The 18,718-nt window shown below is 40.0% G+C and overlaps 2 protein-coding genes across 2 annotated transcripts; one reads left to right on the top strand and one right to left on the bottom strand.

The window, feature by feature from the left end:
- Window positions 1–1,677: 1,677 nt before the first annotated feature.
- On the bottom strand, window positions 1,678–6,872 carry LOC107393353 (signal-transducing adaptor protein 2). The gene is made up of 11 exons (XM_070553904.1): window positions 6,676–6,872; window positions 4,867–4,938; window positions 4,621–4,740; window positions 4,470–4,526; window positions 4,216–4,370; window positions 3,992–4,123; window positions 3,802–3,868; window positions 3,239–3,341; window positions 3,071–3,157; window positions 2,065–2,136; window positions 1,678–1,946 (listed from the first exon to the last, which is right to left on the bottom strand). The coding sequence occupies exons 1-11, from the start codon at window positions 6,760–6,762 to the stop codon at window positions 1,867–1,869; spliced, it is 1,032 nt and encodes a 343-aa protein (XP_070410005.1). The 5' UTR covers window positions 6,763–6,872; the 3' UTR covers window positions 1,678–1,866.
- A 2,815-nt stretch (window positions 6,873–9,687) lies between these two features.
- LOC107393354 (ras-related protein Rab-11B) lies at window positions 9,688–17,973 on the top strand. Its single transcript, XM_015971646.3, has 5 exons — window positions 9,688–9,841; window positions 11,043–11,238; window positions 11,317–11,510; window positions 11,599–11,679; window positions 17,290–17,973. Exons 1-5 carry the CDS (start codon window positions 9,802–9,804, stop codon window positions 17,433–17,435), a joined length of 657 nt encoding a protein of 218 aa, XP_015827132.1. The 5' UTR covers window positions 9,688–9,801; the 3' UTR covers window positions 17,436–17,973.
- The last annotated feature ends 745 nt before the right edge of the window (window positions 17,974–18,718 follow it).

Consider the following 18,718-nt stretch of genomic DNA (forward strand, 5'->3'; position numbering starts at 1 on the left):
TTTATCTTCACTTTTAGCTGTACCAGAACGGTCAAAATGTCAGACTGAATTAAAGCACATGGTGGAGTTGGACCCAGTTAACTCAGAAAGTTGAAACCTGATTTTAAGAATCTAGTGTTTGCTTTTAAACGCAGATTTCTGTTTTGACGGAGTGGTCCTCATCGAATCATGTTACTTATACTCCACACGTTTAACGTTCCATTTTATACTCATTGAAGTCCTTGTTTAAATATCTAAAATGGGATTTTAGGAGAGTTGAGTTGTGTTAGCCAACAGAAAAAAGGCACAAAGATGCAGAGTTGGTGAGAATTTGTTCAGAAATGTAAAACAAACACACCCAGTCTGTCAGAAATCCCCTCCAAAAATACCCGTCAGTGAGCAGGTTTAGTTTGGAGTCGGTTACCATGGTGAAGTCAGAGTCACTTGTCTCTCTGGAGCAGTAAAGTGTTTCCCTAAATTCAGTTATTTTACAGGATGTTTATGAAACCAGCTTTGTGCAACGCCTCGGATGTGTTAGGTTTATTTTTGGCTGAACTTACATTTAGAAGGGAACCCCTCACTTTGGTTCAGTGTTGTGGAAACGAAGGAGCTTACATTTATATCCAGCAGAGATCCCACTACGAGTAGCTGCCAGTCTATATCTGAGAAGCCCAGTAGCTCCAGCTAACACCGTATGTTACTGCATCACATCTCAGCCGGGAAGATGTGATCAGGCCAGGAAAACATATCCTCAAGTGTTCACCTCTGCTTCTCGTCCCCGTCATGTTTTCTGTAACATTGTTCTGCCACGTTTCCACAGTAGCCCGCCATGCTTTAGTCAAGCACCCAGCTGTCAGTTATTCACTTTATTTCACAAGCTGACAAAAAGTCACAATTTATTGTAAATAGTTTAAGTTTTTCCACTTTAATGTATCAGTAAATGAGGTAATAAAAGGAGTGAAGATACTTCATTCTAAGAGTCTTATTTCTAAAGTAAAAAAAATTATAAATAAAGTGTAAAATTAAAGTATACAGTAAAGAATATTTACTACTTATATGTCTGCATAGCACATACTAGAAGATGCTTTGTCGAATCTCTTAAAGTGACAAAATCCAGAGCTTCATGGTTCCTAAATACTTAAATGGTCCATTCACGAGGTCAAAACGAGCTCAACAGAGTTTACATTCCGTCCTTAAACACAGACGCAGTACTATGGTACTATTTACATTTCACATACTTGTAAGGCAGGTTCAAACTAAAATTACACTTGGAAGCTGGTTAAAGGAAACCACTGGTACTAAAAGCTAGAATCTAATGAGAATTTGATGATAGCTGATGTGCAAAACAAACAAGAGGATCCGGGAGGTAATGGGACATCAACACTCGTTTTTACAACAACGTTCATCTGCTAATGTTCAAGACGGGCGAATCGATAAAACATCAATCTTCAGAGAGGTTTAGCTTCAGGCAGCTAATCAAAGAGGAACCCGGTGATCTGGGCTCGGATGGTAACTCCATCTGCTGCCGGCCGGCCCCTCTGAGTGCTTCAGGTCAGATCGATCTTTAACTTCTGTCCAAGCTTCAGTTTCAGCTCCGATATTGCTGGCAGAGGAACTGTAACCAACCAAGGGAGGAGAGTTAATAGTGACATCGTAAAAGAAAGAAAGAGCATGTGGACTTACATTTCATCTGTGCCTCCACGTTGGATGGCCGCCTTGGATTTCCAGGGTTGTTGGTGGGGGTCTGCGATGGGAGACTTCTTCGTGGAGCAGGACATGGTGCTTTCTTATGGCCCGTCACTGCCGTGTGTGTAACAAAACAAGTTAAATAAAAAGCATTTGAGCTAGAAATCTGATTAATTTGTTTGGATGGAAAAAATAATAATTTTAAAAATTAATCTGATGAAAGAACTTGCGTGAGAGTGAAGCAGCTGAAGAATCTCTGATCGCATGCTCTCGCCCCACCTCTGAACAAACAAAGCGAGTCAGAAAGAATCATGGAAGGAATGCAGATCTACTCGTTTGAGAGCAGAGTTGTTGACAGGAACCAGAGAAGAACGGTCTCATGGGACGAGGTTTACTCACTCTTATCGGCAAATGATGGATGCTCCTCTCTGACGGGGTCTGGTTCTGCTTCTAGAGCCCTTGTTTTCTCATCTAAAGACAACAAAAACATGCAAATAGGATTATTACAGTGTTGATACAAGGTGTGATGACATAATCGGTCCATTTAACTAGAGCTTTTATATAAAAGACATGAAAATATTTTGGGTCTTTTGTTCCTGAGGTACAGTAAAAGATAATGTTTGTTAATTTCCCCTTTAGCTGCTGTAAAATGGCTGCTATCCTTTGCGGGGTCTCCGACCCATCATTTCCATAACAAAAATGTGACATTCCCCAGAGGATAAATTAAATTTAATATGATAAAAAAAATGTAGAAAAGTATATTGCAGAACTTCATAGAGATCTTCTTAATCATTAAAACATGGAATTAATTTCAAATGCATTTTATAAACTTATATTTCTTTGTTTTGTGATGGTTTTTAATTAATTTTACTTTCTGGTTTTTGTCTTTTAATCACGTTTTAATTTTGATGGAATTTTTTTGTGATAGGTACTAAATAAATTGACTTTACTATATATTTTAAGGTAGATTATCCACCATCTCTGGAGCCAGCATCAAATTTTTACAAGATCTAGTGCAGAGATAAAATCTTTATAAGACACTTGACATTTCCATCACAGATCTGTTCTAAAGCTGATAAGATCTTTGTGACAGACATGGAAACACGCCGACTTTGGCTCAAACCCTGCAGAAAGGCACCTGATAAAACACATTTGCAGAAGTTTGTCGTTGCAGAACGTTTCAGCAGAGCTAGAAATGTTTCTGTACGCATGCACATTACTAAAAATGACTTGCATTTGGAACATTTATAGCCTTTTAAAACTTGCTGGGCGTGTTTTTACCGCTGGAGGTTGTTCGATAACGTTAACTGTAAGTCATCCCCTCATGTTTACCGTTCCCAGCAACAAAAACAGAATTCAGAAGGGTGTAAGAGCATCCGTGTGAGATTGTGTGGCAGGACACTACCTTGTCTGCGAGTCAAAGGTGTTAGGGCAAAGGTTTGTAAGCTCTGCTGGGTTCTTTCTCCGTTTTCATTATCAGATGAAATAAAGGCTGTGAAGAGGCGAGCGCATACTGGTAAATACAAAAAAACATTTAGACAGAAAAACAATGCTAAAAAGAATCTGTTCGTACAAATATTTTTGTCGTATTGCCCCTCGACTATGAGGGGAGTCAGATGTCCTTCTGTTCTTTCCACCAAGATGTTGACCAACTCCTGCAGCGTGTCTGCATAAACCTGCAGAAACAATTCTTTAGAAACAGAAATAAAATCCTGCAACAAAGACAACTACTACTGTTTGACACTTTAATTGACGGGCACAAACTAAGGTGTCGGAAAACCTTTTGAAAACAACATCTAAAGTAGAAATTTACACCTTTCCACTCGTCACAGGTGACCCATTTAATGTCACAAGACATTTTTACGGTAAGCAGAGTCCGCCTTTCCAGGAGATCGTGTGGGCTCCTTCCTATCCGGCATAAAGCCATAAAAACCTCCTGCTATAGAGATTGTTACACCTACGGTAGACAAAGTTCAACTAAGCAGCGTATAAAAGACAGTGTCTAATTACTTTCTGCCCTTGCATTACGAAAGAATACCAGAGCCGTTTTAGAAATCAGTGACAAGCTTTTCTTAAATTTGCAGAAGAAAAAAAATTCCTTGGCTGCAAAAACAGATGAAACCAATAAATACTCACAGGCGTGTCCACGTCAATGTAGAATCCTGCAGGGCTGCTGTACACACGGTAGTGCTTGAACACAGATCTGATTGAAACATTTACACGATTATGCAACTTTTTTGGGCAGGTTTTATATGAAAATAATGATTGAATGTGATTTTTCATGCTAAAGACTGATTTTTTTATTTTTATATTTGCATGTTCATACCCTCCTAAATCCAGCCTGGTGGTGATGGCGAAGGATTTCTCAATTCTGCCGGGCCTGAGCAGCAAATTTCCTCGGTTGGCTTCTCTCTCCAGCAGAAGCTCCGCCTCCAGCCGGGGCACCTCATAAAAGCAACTGATCAAAACAGAAGAAAAACGGTTTTAGTGTATATTTTCCCTCAAAAACAGGTTTAAAATAAATCTGTGCCGAGTGAGATCGGTCCCTACGCAGGCATGTCAGACTGGGAGGAGGTGGGAGATGGGGCGTGGTCAGTCACATCAGTGGAGGTGAGGCTGGCCAGCCTTTCCACCTCCTTCTGGATTGTGCATTCCAGCATGTGGATCTGACCTGGCAGCAGGATGAGGGAGGATGGGACTGACAGCTGCAGGAAGATGGTTTGTGTTTAACAGTTTATGCAAAGGGAGATTATAATTGATGCTCTATGACCTTAAAGCAGTGAGATGAGTAAGGGGACACAAACCTCAGCCACAGAGTGGATGAACCCCTTCCAAAGCTCTCGAGCTTCTGAATTAGAGGCCTGCAGGAACACCAGGCGAAAGTTATGAGATTTAAAAAAAGAAAATTTACAGAAGATTGAATAAAAATCGGAGTTTTCCTACACACTGACTCACAGTGAATCTGTAGCTTCCACTTTTCATGTGAACCACGAATCTGGTTGAATGTGTGTTACTAACGGGGGTTCCATCATCTGCCACGGAGATCAGTTCAGTGAGAACCAGTTTATCTACGTACTGAAGAAACAAACACACACACACCACACACACACACACACACACACACACACACACACAAAAAACCTAGTGACAAACGGGCCAAATGTGTAAACTTAATGGTCAGTACTTCTGAAAACAGCTCACGTCAATGTCTCTTTTCTCATTGAAGAAAAACAGGGAGTTTCCACATAGGCAGGCCCAGAATTTCTGAGGGGTCTGCACAAACAGAGACAGATGATGATGAAGATGATGAGAAACAAGGAAACAACTGAACAAGAAAAACAAACGTGTTATACAACAAGGAGATAAGTAGTTCCAGTCAACATTCGTAAATTTGATCCGATGAGTCAAGAGCCTGAAACCATGGAAGGCGATACTAATCAGCTTTAGCTGGATCTAATCCAAGGAAGCAGGTAAACATGGGATGTTTTAAAGAGCAAGTTGCCCCCTACCAGAGTCTTACTCCACTCACGTTTGAAAATCGCTGTTGCCTGACAGACCGAGAGGGTGGGAGCCTCTAACAAATGCACACAAGCAAGCTCACAATAACATCATAATGTACCTGCTAACATCATAGCATACCTCTTAGCCAATAGCAGTGGCAGATTTTTAATCAAATGAAGTGCAAAGTTGTTACCTGCACAACACTGACATTAGGTAGAGTATTGAAATTAACTAAGATGCCCTAAAGTGCCAAATTATTGACTATACGTGTCTACAGCATGATTAGACACTCATTTATATCGTTTATTAGTGATGCGTCGGTCGCGAACGGCTCTAAGAGCCGGCTCTATGAAGTGAAGGACAGGAGCCGGCTCGACCCCCCCCCCCCCACACACACACACACACACACACATGCAGGCGGAGGGAGACGAGAGGGAATGAGGAGAAGGAAAAAGGCGAGAAAGAGAGAGGAGAGTGCGACGAAGATGGAGAGAAAATGAGCGACAGCAATCAGAAAGTTGAGATTTCTCAAAATGTTCAGTTAAGAAATCCATATAAAATGATAAATATTTGGTATATAGCATTTTTTTACATTAGTAAATCATTTTACACATAATTTTGCATTATTTTTGGTGATAAACATAATTTACGCAACAGAAAATCTGAGGAGCCACTTGGGAGCCGAGCCAAAAGAACCGGCTCTCTAAAAAGAGCCGGAATTCCCATCACTATTGTTTATCAGCGAAAAAAGTTAATTTAGGGGTGACTTACTCTTTAAGTTATGCCGTCTGGTTAAAGACATCAGCTAGTTGGATAAAAGGACACTGACTCAGACCTACAGATAAAAACTTTACCGGATCAATGGATTACCCTCAGCATTTATGATTGTTAAAGCCTGCAATTCATGTTTGAGTGTCAACCCTGATGGCTTTTTGTTCTTTAGTCCTGAAGATTAAGCCAAGAACACACACCAGACAAGCTAAAATGAACACATGTTGATCACATGTTCTCAAGCACGTCAGAGTTAATGTTGAGTTTGAAACCACTCAGAATGTTATATTTGTTCCATGCAGCCAGATCTTCCTGAACAATTCTCCAGAGAATTCAAAGGAAAACCGTTCAAAGTCTTTCAGGAAGAACTTTTGATTTAGACCACTTCAAAAGTTGTTTCTAACAAAAGGATTTGAGACCTAAAAACTATAAATATTAAAAAAGAAAGCAATTCATGTGAAAGAAAAGATGTTTAATTTGGCTTTATTAATAAAATTAAATTTCTACTGTCCTATAATCATTTCATTAGGCCCGTTTTAAATAACATAACTAGCTAATTATTGCAAACATTTCAGAAAACGTGCTAGCTCAGAAAGTGTAGATTAAACATTTATCAGTAGCTGATGTTGATGTTAAATCAGATAAATATCTGATGAAAACCTAAATACGTTTATTATTTCAATGCTACAATTAAAACACTTTTATTAGAGTCAACGTTTCCTCTTATATCCGACCTACCAGGTCTTTCCCCCACGTCTTCTCCAGGTAACCCTCATAGTAGCAGTCTGGCAGCTGGGCCCGCTTCCGTCCTATTCGCTTTGCCATGAGTCAAAACACAGAATCAAACGATTCGTTTCTGCCTCTCCTTCTTGTTTTTCCTACGCAGTTTTCTTCTGAGGAGATCTAACCTTCCCTGATATCCTCCAGCTGCGGCGCACGCGCTGCTGCTGATTGGTCAGCGTCAAGGGAAAACGGGGCGAGGCTTAAAAAAATCTTCACAGGTGAGACAAGCCTAGAGAAACGGGCTTTGTCAAGTTTGGAAAAGACTGGAAAAACAAGCTTTATATATGTCACAAATCAGCTGCGTGGGAGCATGCGCAGTTAGTGCATCAGGTAGCTGGTTTGTCTGATCAAAGGTCATAAAAGAGCAGCAGGAATTACCTGGTGACAACTGTGAAACCTGCCTGAGAGGACAGCTCACTGGACTACACTTTAGCAAACTCTGACGCAGGAGAAGACTATTCTTCCTGTTTACCAAGTCCTGTCACGTGTTAATTGAAATGAAGAGGTTTTATTATTCTCAATATAACTCTTATTACTATTTCTTTTATGTGCATTTGCTAAAAAGAACACAGTTTGATGCAGAAATGAAGTATTTTGACCCTAAGGCAATTTACTAAGTTATAGCTGACAGCTTGACATACAGCTCTGTTCTGTCACTGATGTCCTTCAGCTACAAGCTCTTACACATTCTTTTGTCTGTTTTTTGTTTCTTGAACACCCTGCACAGCATGTACATGTACTGGACAGAAAACGAGTGGGAAAAAATAAACATCGAAAGTCCTTCAAAGCATTCTTGAAAGCATTATAAATAAATAAATAAATAAATTAATTAATTAATGGATGGGTTTAAAACTTCAATATTTGAACATATAGCCAAAACTATTATTTTTTAAATTTCGAAGTTAATATTTTAAGCTTCATATAAAATAGTGTGCCTTTTCAAAATAATTGAAAGATTTTTAAACAATAATTTAACTGATTTATGTTCTAAAAGATTACAAAATATGGTGGAAAATTTGAATGAAAGCACAACTAATGAGAAACTAATAGCTGTTCATGTAGAGTAACACAAAATATTAAAATTATTAGTTTTTTTAATTCTGACAAACAAGCTGAACCTGCTAACCCCGAAGAAATCCTGCTGTGTGTGAACGTCAAGCCTTGCTTCACAAATTCAAATTCCAGAGTTGACGAGTAATGGCAATTATCTGAACATAATAACCAAGGAAGTCAAGTCAAGGAAGTCAAGTCAAGGAAGTCAAGTCAAGGAATATAACAGTCAATGAAGCAAGCAGATTATATTTAGAGTACAGTTCCCTTAAGAGTAGTGCAAGTTTTGGACACACCTATGTGTATTTATTTTAGTGAGGTGTGTCAAACCTTCCTGTTTACTCAAACATTATTTCTGCAGCATGTTTACAGGTCATGAGGCATTTTAATAAGCGTGGTGCACTGTTATGTTTGTTGAAATAAAGCCAATAAGGATGAAAACAAACTTCTTTTGTATATTCATTCTGGGTTTTTCTTCTGAATGCATTTTTAAGTTCTTTTTTTAAACACAGGAAATATTTTTTTTACCTTGCTGACAGTTTCGATCACTCTTGCGATCTTCCTCAGAGCTAGCTGCTAATGGCGGCATCACTTCCTTCTCCGTTTATTACTACTAATACTAATCTCACATGATGTTACATCCTTGTTCACAAAAACACCAACCCCCCCAAAAAAACATCGACATATAGTATACAGAATCAGACAGGACAAAACTCTACACAAAAGAACAAACCTTAAAACAGATGACATAGCACAACTGATAAAACTTGTAGCAAACATATTTCACATATGATGGAACAATATACAAACAACTGGAAGGCTTCGCTATGGGTAACCTGTTATCAGCCGCGCTTTGTGAGTTTTTAATGGAGGCAAGACAAGAAGCAGAACGCACAATAAAGAAATCAGCCGTAACAAACCACACAGCACAAGGTTAAACCATATAATGGACTGGGACAACACAAGGATCATCACCACCAAACAACAGAAATAAAACAGATGGATTAAGGAACCCATAGAACTACAGAGACGTGGGCATGGAACCAAGAACAGAGATGAGGGGGTCTACACATTAGGTCATGCATGGAACTGTGTCATCGGTGAGGAGAGCGCGGGCAGCAGAGGAGGACGGTGTCGCCCGGAGAAGGGAGTGACGCCGCCATTAACGGCTAGCTCTGATGAAGATCGCAGGAGTGATTGAAACCGTCAGCAAGGTAAAAACGTTTCCTGTGTTTAAAAAAAATAACTTAAAATGGATTAAATGAAAGTTTTTTTCATTTTTGAAGAAAGGTTTTACTTAAACCTATTTCATGTCCAGCTGGCTGCATGGATTGCCAGTTTTTCTCCTTTCAAAACAAAGGAAGAAGAAGAAGAAGAAGAAGAAGAAGAAGAAGAAGAAGAAGAAGAAGAAGAAGAAGAAGAAGAAGAAGAAAGTATAATTTCTATAGCGCCTCTCAAGAAAAAAATCATGTGGCGCTTCACAAAAGCAAAAAATGTAAAAAATATAGAAAGGAAGGACTGCTGCTTACCTTTAGTGAGTGTGGGGTTGTCGTGTCTCTCGCAAGCAAATTCTGCAGCACCAACAATTGTAACTTGACAACGGCCAGCAAAAAGCTCCAGAGTTGTTTAAAACAGTTGCAGTAACCAAATCTTTCCACAGGATGTCATTTTTACTTCATTTCTACATAAAGCACCTTTAATGGTGTTGTATTTTATGAGCTCGATTAGCCGTTGGAGCAACTAATTACTTTTTATTACATTTCAATGTTAAGTTTATCAGTAATATAATAAAAAATTAAAGTGTAATTCAGAGTACAATTTCTCCGAATATGTGTAAATTAACTCCAAACAGCCTTGAAAACTTACTAAGAAGTTGCGTAGTGGCAAGCCACGTGACCACACGCTTCCGCTCTTCTTACGCAATTGGCGCAGCGTCCTCTGTCATCTTGGCTCACCACCACCCTGGGCTGTACAGGGGGGAACTATTGTTTTTTGCCATCATTGCTCTCTTAGACCTAGTCCAAATAAACAATGGGAAACAGAGACGACGAATATGACTTTTTGTTTAAAGGTAAGCATAACAAACACTTTAATTTGTTGGCTAAACTTAAATTAGCATGTTAGCTTGTTAACGGCAGTCAGTGGTCAGCATCAGCTGCAGCTAACGGTGGCTTTAGCTAAGCTAGCCAGCTAGCTGGTTTGATTTATTAGTTTACTCACTTTTTGCAGCTAAATAACCTCCAGTCGTGGTTGTTTTAGGCGTGAGGGCGTTTGCGTTTTTGTTTACGCATATTCCTTATTTTAGAGCACACTAGCTGTCTGGTCAACGAGTCTTGAAGCGACAATAAAATAATAATAAATTTATTATCCTTTTGGTTATTGAGTATTTACTTAAAAAAATAATGCATGTTAATCTATTAGCAGCGTCAGCAGTAATGCATTTACCCGAAATCCTAATTTAATCTTCATAAACAGGACTTCCCTTTTAGGGATAACTAGCTGAGGGAGGAGAAAACTCACTCCCTGCGAAGGGAAGCAGGAAGATACTGTAGCTTTTTTGCGGGGTTTATTACTGCAGATCAAAGGTACTTTCCAATCTATTGCTCTTTTTGATGGTTTAATATGTTTCAGGTCTGACCTGACTACATTCTTAAATCAGATGTCACCCTACCTAATGGAATTTTTTTTGTCATATCAAATCATAAGCGTTAGTCATTATCAAGAAAAGTTTTACTGTCAGCTCTTAAAAGATTAAATCTTTCTTGTCCCATCATACTTGACTCAACAGATAGACCCGTTACGATGGAAGAACTTTGATTTCCAAGTATTAAGTGGTTTGGATCAGATGTTTTACAGATTTAGAGGTTTGCAATGCAGAGATTTGAATACTAGAGGGATTTTCACTCTGTCAGGTAAAGATTCCCGTGTGGCTGTTGGACACTGATCCAAGGGTTCTGATGGCTCATCAACATGACACAGAAGCCTTGAGAAACTGTTGAGTCAGACTTCCTGGAAAAAAAGGGCCATTTGGCAGCTTCCTCCTGCCCGTCTCCCACCAGGACAGAGTCTGATTAGAGCTCATCTACTCGGCTTGTAAAAAATGAAAGGCAGAATTTTCACTTTGACTCTGGGTGGCTGTGGAATTTTTTGTTTAGTGACTGAAAGTCAAGTTAATAATTCATTATCTTATCAGAGATGAATTTCTGAAAAACCTTAAAACCAAGGAGACTTGTTAGGGTACAAGTTGGAAAATGTTTTTGTTTTGTTTCTAGTTGTACTTATTGGAGACTCGGGAGTGGGGAAGAGTAACCTGCTGTCTCGTTTCACAAGAAATGAGTTTAACCTGGAGAGCAAGAGCACCATAGGGGTGGAGTTCGCCACCCGCAGCATCCAGGTGGACGGAAAGATGATAAAAGCTCAGATCTGGGACACAGCTGGACAAGAGCGCTACAGAGCAATCACCTCAGCGTGAGTGTTTGCTCATGTTCATGCTCAAATAGTGCCAGAAAAATCTGGATATGTTCACAAATTCTATCCACTGACTAGGTATTATCGGGGTGCAGTCGGGGCCCTCCTAGTTTATGACATCGCCAAGCACCTGACGTATGAGAACGTGGAGCGCTGGCTGAAGGAGCTGAGGGACCACGCTGACAACAACATCGTCATCATGCTGGTGGGAAACAAGAGCGACCTCCGCCACCTCAGGGCCGTTCCCACCGACGAGGCTCGAGCCTTCGCAGGTAACTTGCACTAAAGCTTGTGGTCAGGAAAGCATTATAAAATCAAACAAAACATGTAAAATGTACCAAACTTTTCCTCCCACAACAGAAAAGAACACCCTGTCATTTATTGAAACATCAGCGCTGGACTCTACGAACGTAGAAGAGGCCTTCAAGAACATTTTAACAGGTAGGAAAAAGAAAATGTGGTGCAGTGTGCTGTTTCATGTTTGGAAAAGATTCATTTAAAACAACCTAAAGGGGTTGCTGACTTTATTGCTGTATTTTGTCAAATGGGTTTGGCCCCATAAAGGTCCACTTCAACACCTGGACCTATTTGTAGAGTTTTGTTTAGCATCATCTTACTGAAAAACACCCTTTTCCTAGAATAGATGCAGTGTTTTTATCCCAAAACTTGTTGAGGTTGTTTACTCCTTGGCATCGTGGAGGTGCAGTTGGTAGCACTGTTACTTTCCAGCCTAGAGGTTGCAGGTTCAAAGCTGCAGCTTTTCTGCGTGGAATTGGCATGTTTTCCCTGTGCATGCAAAAACATGAATGTCAGGTTAAATTGTCAGTAACTTGGAACAAATGCATCTACAAAAACAACACATACATATGTATTAGGGCTGCACAATATATCGAAAAATTATCGTCATCGCGATAACAGGACGTGCGATAGGCCCATCGCAAAACACGGCAAAAACAGCGATAAATGTTTGGTTCAAACATTTCCATCCGTGTCATACAGGTGCTGGCCAGTAAATTAGAATATCATCAAAAGGTTGAAAATATTTCAGTAATTCCATTCAAAACGTGAAACTTGTACATTATATTCATGCAATGCACACAGACCAATGTATTTCCAATGTTCATTACATTTAAATTTGATATTCATAAGTGACAACTAATGAAAACTCCAAATTTGGTATCTCAAAAAATTAGAATATTCTGAAAAGGCTGAATATAGAAGACACCTGCTGCCACTCTAATCAGCTGATTTACTCAAAACACCTGCAAAGGCCTTTAAAAGGTCCCTCAGTCTTGTTTTGAAGGCACCACAATCATGGGGAAGACTTCTGACTTAACAGCTGTCCAAAAGACAATCATTGACACCTTGCACAAGGAGGGCAAGACACAAAAGGTGATTGCTAAAGAAGCTGGCTGTTCGCAGAGCTCTGTGTCCAAGCACATTAACAGACAGGCGAAGGGATGGAAAAAATGTGGTAGAAAAAAGTGTACAAGCTCTAGGGATAACCGCACCCTGCAGAGAATTGTGACGACAAACCCATTCAAAAATGTGGGGGAGATCCACAAAGAGTGGACTGCAGCTGGAGTCAGCGCTTCAAGAACCACCACGAGGAGACTCATGAAAGACATGGGATTCAGGTGTCGCATTCCGTGTGTCAAGCCACTCTTGAACATGAAACAGCGCAAGAAGCGTCTCGCCTGGGCCAAGGACAAAAAGGACTGGACTGATGCTGAGTGGTCCAAAGTTATGTTTTCTGATGAAAGCAAGTTCTGCATTTCCTTTGGAAATCAAGGACCCAGAGTCTGGAGGAAGAGCGGAGAAGCACAGAATCCACGTTGCATGAGGTCCAGTGTAAAGTTTCCACCGTCAGTGATGGTGTGGGGTGCCATGTCATCTGCCGGTGTTGGCCCACTCTGTTTCCTGAGGTCCAGGGTCAATGCAGCCGTCTACCAGGAAGTTTTAGAGCACTTCATGCTTCCTGCTGCTGACCAACTTTATGGGGATGCAGACTTCACCTTTCAACAGGACTTGGCACCTGCACACAGTGCCAAAACCACCAGCACCTGGTTCAAGGACCATGGTATCCCTGTCCTTGATTGGCCAGCAAACTCGCCTGACCTTAACCCCATAGAAAATCTATGGGGTATTGTGAAGCGGAGGATGCAATACGCTAGACCCAACAATGCAGAGGAGCTGAAGACGACTATCAGAGCAACCTGGGCTCTCATAACACCTGAGCAGTGCCACAGACTGATCGAGTCCATGCCACGCCGCATTACTGCAGTTATTGAGGCAAAAGGAGCCCCGACTAAGTATTGAGTGCTATACATGCACATTCTTTTCATGTTCATTCTTTTCAGTTGGCCAACATTAGAGAAACAAACATTTTTTCATTGGCCTTTAGAATATTCTAATTTTCTGAGATACCAGATTTGATGTTTTCATTGGTTGTCACCTATAAATATCAAAATTAAACGTAATAAACATCGGAAATACATTGGTCTGTGTGCATTGCATGAATATAATGTACAAGTTTCACGTTTTGAATGGAATTACTGAAATATTTTCAACCTTTTGATGATATTCTAATTTACTGGCCAGCACCTGTACATCAACTTTTTGTAAACCAACTCTGTTTTTTTACGCGGAAGTATTATTTGACCAATCAAATGTAGTCCTTCTGATATGCGGCCAATCAGATGGGTCCGTTCACGTAATACGCCCGCCCCCTACGTAGACCCTTTTGGAAAGCAACACCCGAACAGAGTGAGAGGGTGCTCGCTGCAGAACTACAAAGGCGGAGCTGCACCATAAGGTGGAGCTGCACCAGAGTCAGCCCCGCCCATTCACGCAAACTCAGCCTAGCCCACTGACTTCCGTTTTTGTTTTCAACTTTATCGCAAACTGACCTGACCCACATGAATTACGGCTGTTACTAGTTTACAGTCGTTAATGCTATGTTCTATGCTCCAATTAAACAAGATAAATATAACTTGCTACATGACAAAGTCTGAATATATCCCGAAATAAAAAAGTTTCTCTTAGCGAATATCTGCCCACAGCCGCTCTAATAAAACTCCTGTACAACAGCATGTACCACCACCGTGTGGGTTCTGTTAGTCCAGTGGCAAGATCGTTTGAGTTAAGTTTTGCTTTCCCCTCAGCTGATGCTGGTTCGATTCTCGGTGGGGTCGGCAACAATCTATTTAGCCAGCTGAAACATTGAATTTGTTCATATTTTAGTTGTAATGTTCATTTTCAGCAAAATATTTATGTCTCTACAAGTTCTTTGAATTTGGTCGTTCCTAAACAGCATTTTAGTTGAAACTCTGCTCACAGATGGACTCACACTGGCTAAATAAACGAATGAATAAATAAAAAAAAACACATTAGTCATTATATGTTAAACGGCATACCAATAAATTGTTGTAAACATAGTACTGGCAAGTGTAGCTAGAAATGAGGAAAAGAGATTATAGGATATTTCCACTGCTGGGAGGCGAACCCGCGCGTCAACCTAACACCATCACCACTACACCACCATATCTGATAAAAACTAGGTGGCGTTACATTTTATTATGCTATTTAGTGTGTCTTTGGAGATGGGATGTATGGTTTATTGGCGGTGTCTCAGTAGAAGTCATTTCAGAAATAATTTGTCAGAAAATTCACAGAATATCCAGATTTGAGAACCAAAACCAGACCCGCTTTGGGGGAGGAGACCAAATTGAAGCTGAGATGGGAAGAAAATGCATGAATGAGGCCAAAAATGGCTTTGGCGTGTTTCTTATGAGGAAATGACAATATAACATGATTAAAAGTTCCAAAAGTTAGATTTTTAATTATATGGAACCTTTACAAAAACTGTTCAATTCACTTCTCAACTCCGTCCTCAATCTTGCATTTTTTAGCCATAACACCCTCTTTGGTTCCAGAATACTATAAAGCCTGACAACTGGAAGGAATTGGACTGACTCTGATAGAATGGGCGGGGCTGATTCTGGAATGGGCGGGTCTGACTCTGGTGCAGCTCCACCTTCTGGTGCAGCTCCGCCTTTGTGGTTCTGCAGCGAGCACCACTTGAACAGAGTTAGCGGCGCCGTTCCCTTGTTCGTCATGCTGGCTCAGAGCAACGAACGCACTTTGTGCTGAGGTTTCTGGAATCAGCGCTGCTTTCAAACGTGAACGTGAGTCCGCTCGGTGTCGTTAATCATTTTTACCGGGCTGACTCCGACACGTGTCGCTAGTGTTAGCCCCAGGCTCCGGTTAGCTTCCAGCTAAAAGGCTACAGCACTCTCCTCCCAGTCCCACCCTGCTAAAGATGGCCTGGAAAAGTTCCCCCACACATCAAAGTGATTTTTCATTTATGAGCTTTTATAACCTTGTTAATCAGGATAGTTGATTTGCTGCTGCACATAAACTGTCAGTCAGAAGCTCTGCTAGCCAGTTATCTTAAGAGGAGCTAGTTCAATTTGTTAGCTTGTTATCAGAATCATAGTTGCAGTTTCATCATCTGAGCTGCTTTTTAAGATCTAGGTAAACTTGTTCAATTTGGAGTTAAAAACAAATGTTTTCACATATTTTTTATGTAGTTTTTTGCCAGTTCCTCTTCTGAAAGGTAGACAATTGTTTTTCTCTTTCCCTCAGAAAATCTTAATTTTCTCCTAGTTTGGCCCAGCACAGTTCACTTCCCAATTACAGCAACAGCCTTATATCATAACCACATAAGTGGAGAAAATGTTCAGTAGCAATGAGAGAATGTGCTGTTGCATTTAAGTGATGTTAACCATTATTTAACATTTAAACTGATTTTCTGATTGTTTTTATTTATTCAAAAACCCTGGTAAGGGATGTTTTTCTGTATTTGGAGCATCAGAAAAAGTTTTATAGTGGTGGTGATGTTTTAAAGTCACTGAGAAGCTGCATGCATGCAGTTTGTTGTTTTGCTGCTAATACAGTAGCAGGTGCAGCTGCTAATACAGTAGCAGGTGCAGCTGCTAATACAGTAGCAGGTGCAGCTGCTAATACAGTAGCAGGTGCAGCTGCTAATACAGTAGCAGGTGCAGCTGCTAATACAGTAGCAGGTGCAGCTGCTAATACAGTAGCAGGTGCAGCTGCATGTTTTTGCAATAAAAATGTTATGTTGTAATGGAATTCATGCATTAGTTTTTGTTTGCTTTGAACCCAGAGCAGACGTCACACGCCAGACGACATCAACACTGCACACTTTAGCATTTGTTCATTTATCGTGAGTAATATCGATATCGCAATATTAAGCACTGTTATCGAATATCGCAGGTTTTCCTAATATCGTGCAGCCCTACTATGTATTATAAAAGTGCTCTCACAGATGCAAGTCCTCCAGTCTCGTCTGCCTCTGAAATGCAGTTTGATAACAAAGTCTCTCTTGTTTACCCAGAATCTCTAAAAATAAGTTTACATTTAAATTTCACAAGATGAGTTTTCATTTCATACTACGTTTTAGATTATTCAACGGGGTGCTTTGCTGAAAGCAACTTGCACAAACCTTTTGAGAAGTCAGTTGGATTTAAATGCTGCTGTTATTTAGAATTATATTTTCATTTGTGGGCAAACATTTCTTCCAACTACAAGAATCACTCAAACTGTATAATAGATGGTGAAAGGCCATGTCTGTTTGTAGTTTTGGTGTTAGAAAACAAATCTGCTGCCCCCCGGTTCTACCCAGAAGAACCATTATTGTGAAGCTAGTCAAACTCTCTCAGCTGCACTTCTTTAATTATTTAATGATAAATGACCCGCACTTGTATAGCACCTTTCAGAGTAAGGACTCCAAAGTGCTTTACACTACAGTGTATCATTCATCCATTCACACACACATTCACACACTGGTGGTGATGAGCTACGGTGTAGCCACAGCTGCCCTGGGGCGCACTGACCGAGGCGAGGCTCATTAAAGTAACTGACTTTTTCTTTCTTGCATTTTTCTTCTTTAAATCATATATTAAATATTATTTTACTTTTATCTCTAATTTAATATTTTAATAATCTGTTTTATTTTATTGTCTCCAGAAATTTACCGCATTGTGTCACAGAAGCAGATAGCCGACAGATCCGGACACGATGAGTCTCCGGGTAACAACGTAGTGGACATCAGCGTCCCGCCGACCACCGACAGCCACAAGGACAGCAAACTGCAGTGCTGTCAGAGTCTGTGACGCTCGTCCTCTTGTCCACATTCACTCCCACGTCACACCACCTGTGCACTTTTTTCCTTCCACGTAACTCCACCTACGACCAACTCAACCGTTACTTTATCCTCTTTTTATTTTATTTGTCCTTGATTCTCACTCTTGATTCCTAGAAGTACTTTTTAAGTTACTCACGTGTGCTCCTCCCTCCCGCCCTTAGAGACACCTCTCAGAAGCCTTCATGTCTGTGGATCAGTTGAGTTGCAGGTGGAGTTAGTGCGAAGGTCCCTGCGATGCAGGAGCAAGGCAGCTGCGGCTGTCCTGATGAAGCTTGTGAAGTTGTGCTGCTGTCGTGTAAAAAGCAGGTTAGAAATGCATTTCAATAGTTGCCACTAGATGGTGCTGTGTAGACTGAAATTGGCGGAGCATCGTTTTCAGTTCTTGCATTCATCATGCCAAATAAAATCACCTCACAAAGTATTTGTTGAAGAATATTTGGCTTCATTTGTAGTCTTACTTTCAGGTTAAGAAAAGTGTAAATTTACAATAAAATGATTGCAGTTTATTGACTTGTTTGTTTGGTTCTTATTCCGCCATGCCTCAAGATAAAAATCACCACACTTAAGTAAATAATCACATGATAAATAAATAATTAAAGCACAGCCAAAGTGTTAGTTTTACAAAAAAAAAAAGAACACTTGATTCCCTTTAGTGCAAAATCCGGGGAAAATCCCAGTCAGGAATAAAAGCAGTGAAGAGTCATCTTAGATCTACATGCAATTTTAAAAGAAGCCAGAAAACATGTTGAATGGAGTTAAAGTGGATTGGTGAAAGAAAAATCACATTTCTGGTTTTCAGATCATTAATTGCAGATATTAATTTTATAGTTTTTAATAAAAGGTAATATGGATTATCTCATAGTTTGAAAGGATCAGATTTTGATGTTTAATTGCTTAGAAATTAATTTACTAAAATTTGACTGTTTAAATTATTGACTTGAATACAGGTGCTGGCCAGTAAATTAGAATATCATCAAAAGGTTGAAAATATTTCAGTAATTCCATTCAAAACGTGAAACTTGTACATTATATTCATGCAATGCACACAGACCAATGTATTTCCAATGTTCATTACATTTAAATTTGATATTCATAAGTGACAACTAATGAAAACTCCAAATTTGGTATCTCAAAAAATTAGAATATTCTGAAAAGGCTGAATATAGAAGACACCTGCTGCCACTCTAATCAGCTGATTTACTCAAAACACCTGCAAAGGCCTTTAAAAGGTCCCTCAGTCTTGTTTTGAAG

This window comes from Nothobranchius furzeri, chromosome 8 (genome assembly GCF_043380555.1).
Source record: "Nothobranchius furzeri strain GRZ-AD chromosome 8, NfurGRZ-RIMD1, whole genome shotgun sequence".
In the NCBI taxonomy this organism is placed as follows: Eukaryota; Metazoa; Chordata; class Actinopteri; order Cyprinodontiformes; family Nothobranchiidae; genus Nothobranchius; species Nothobranchius furzeri.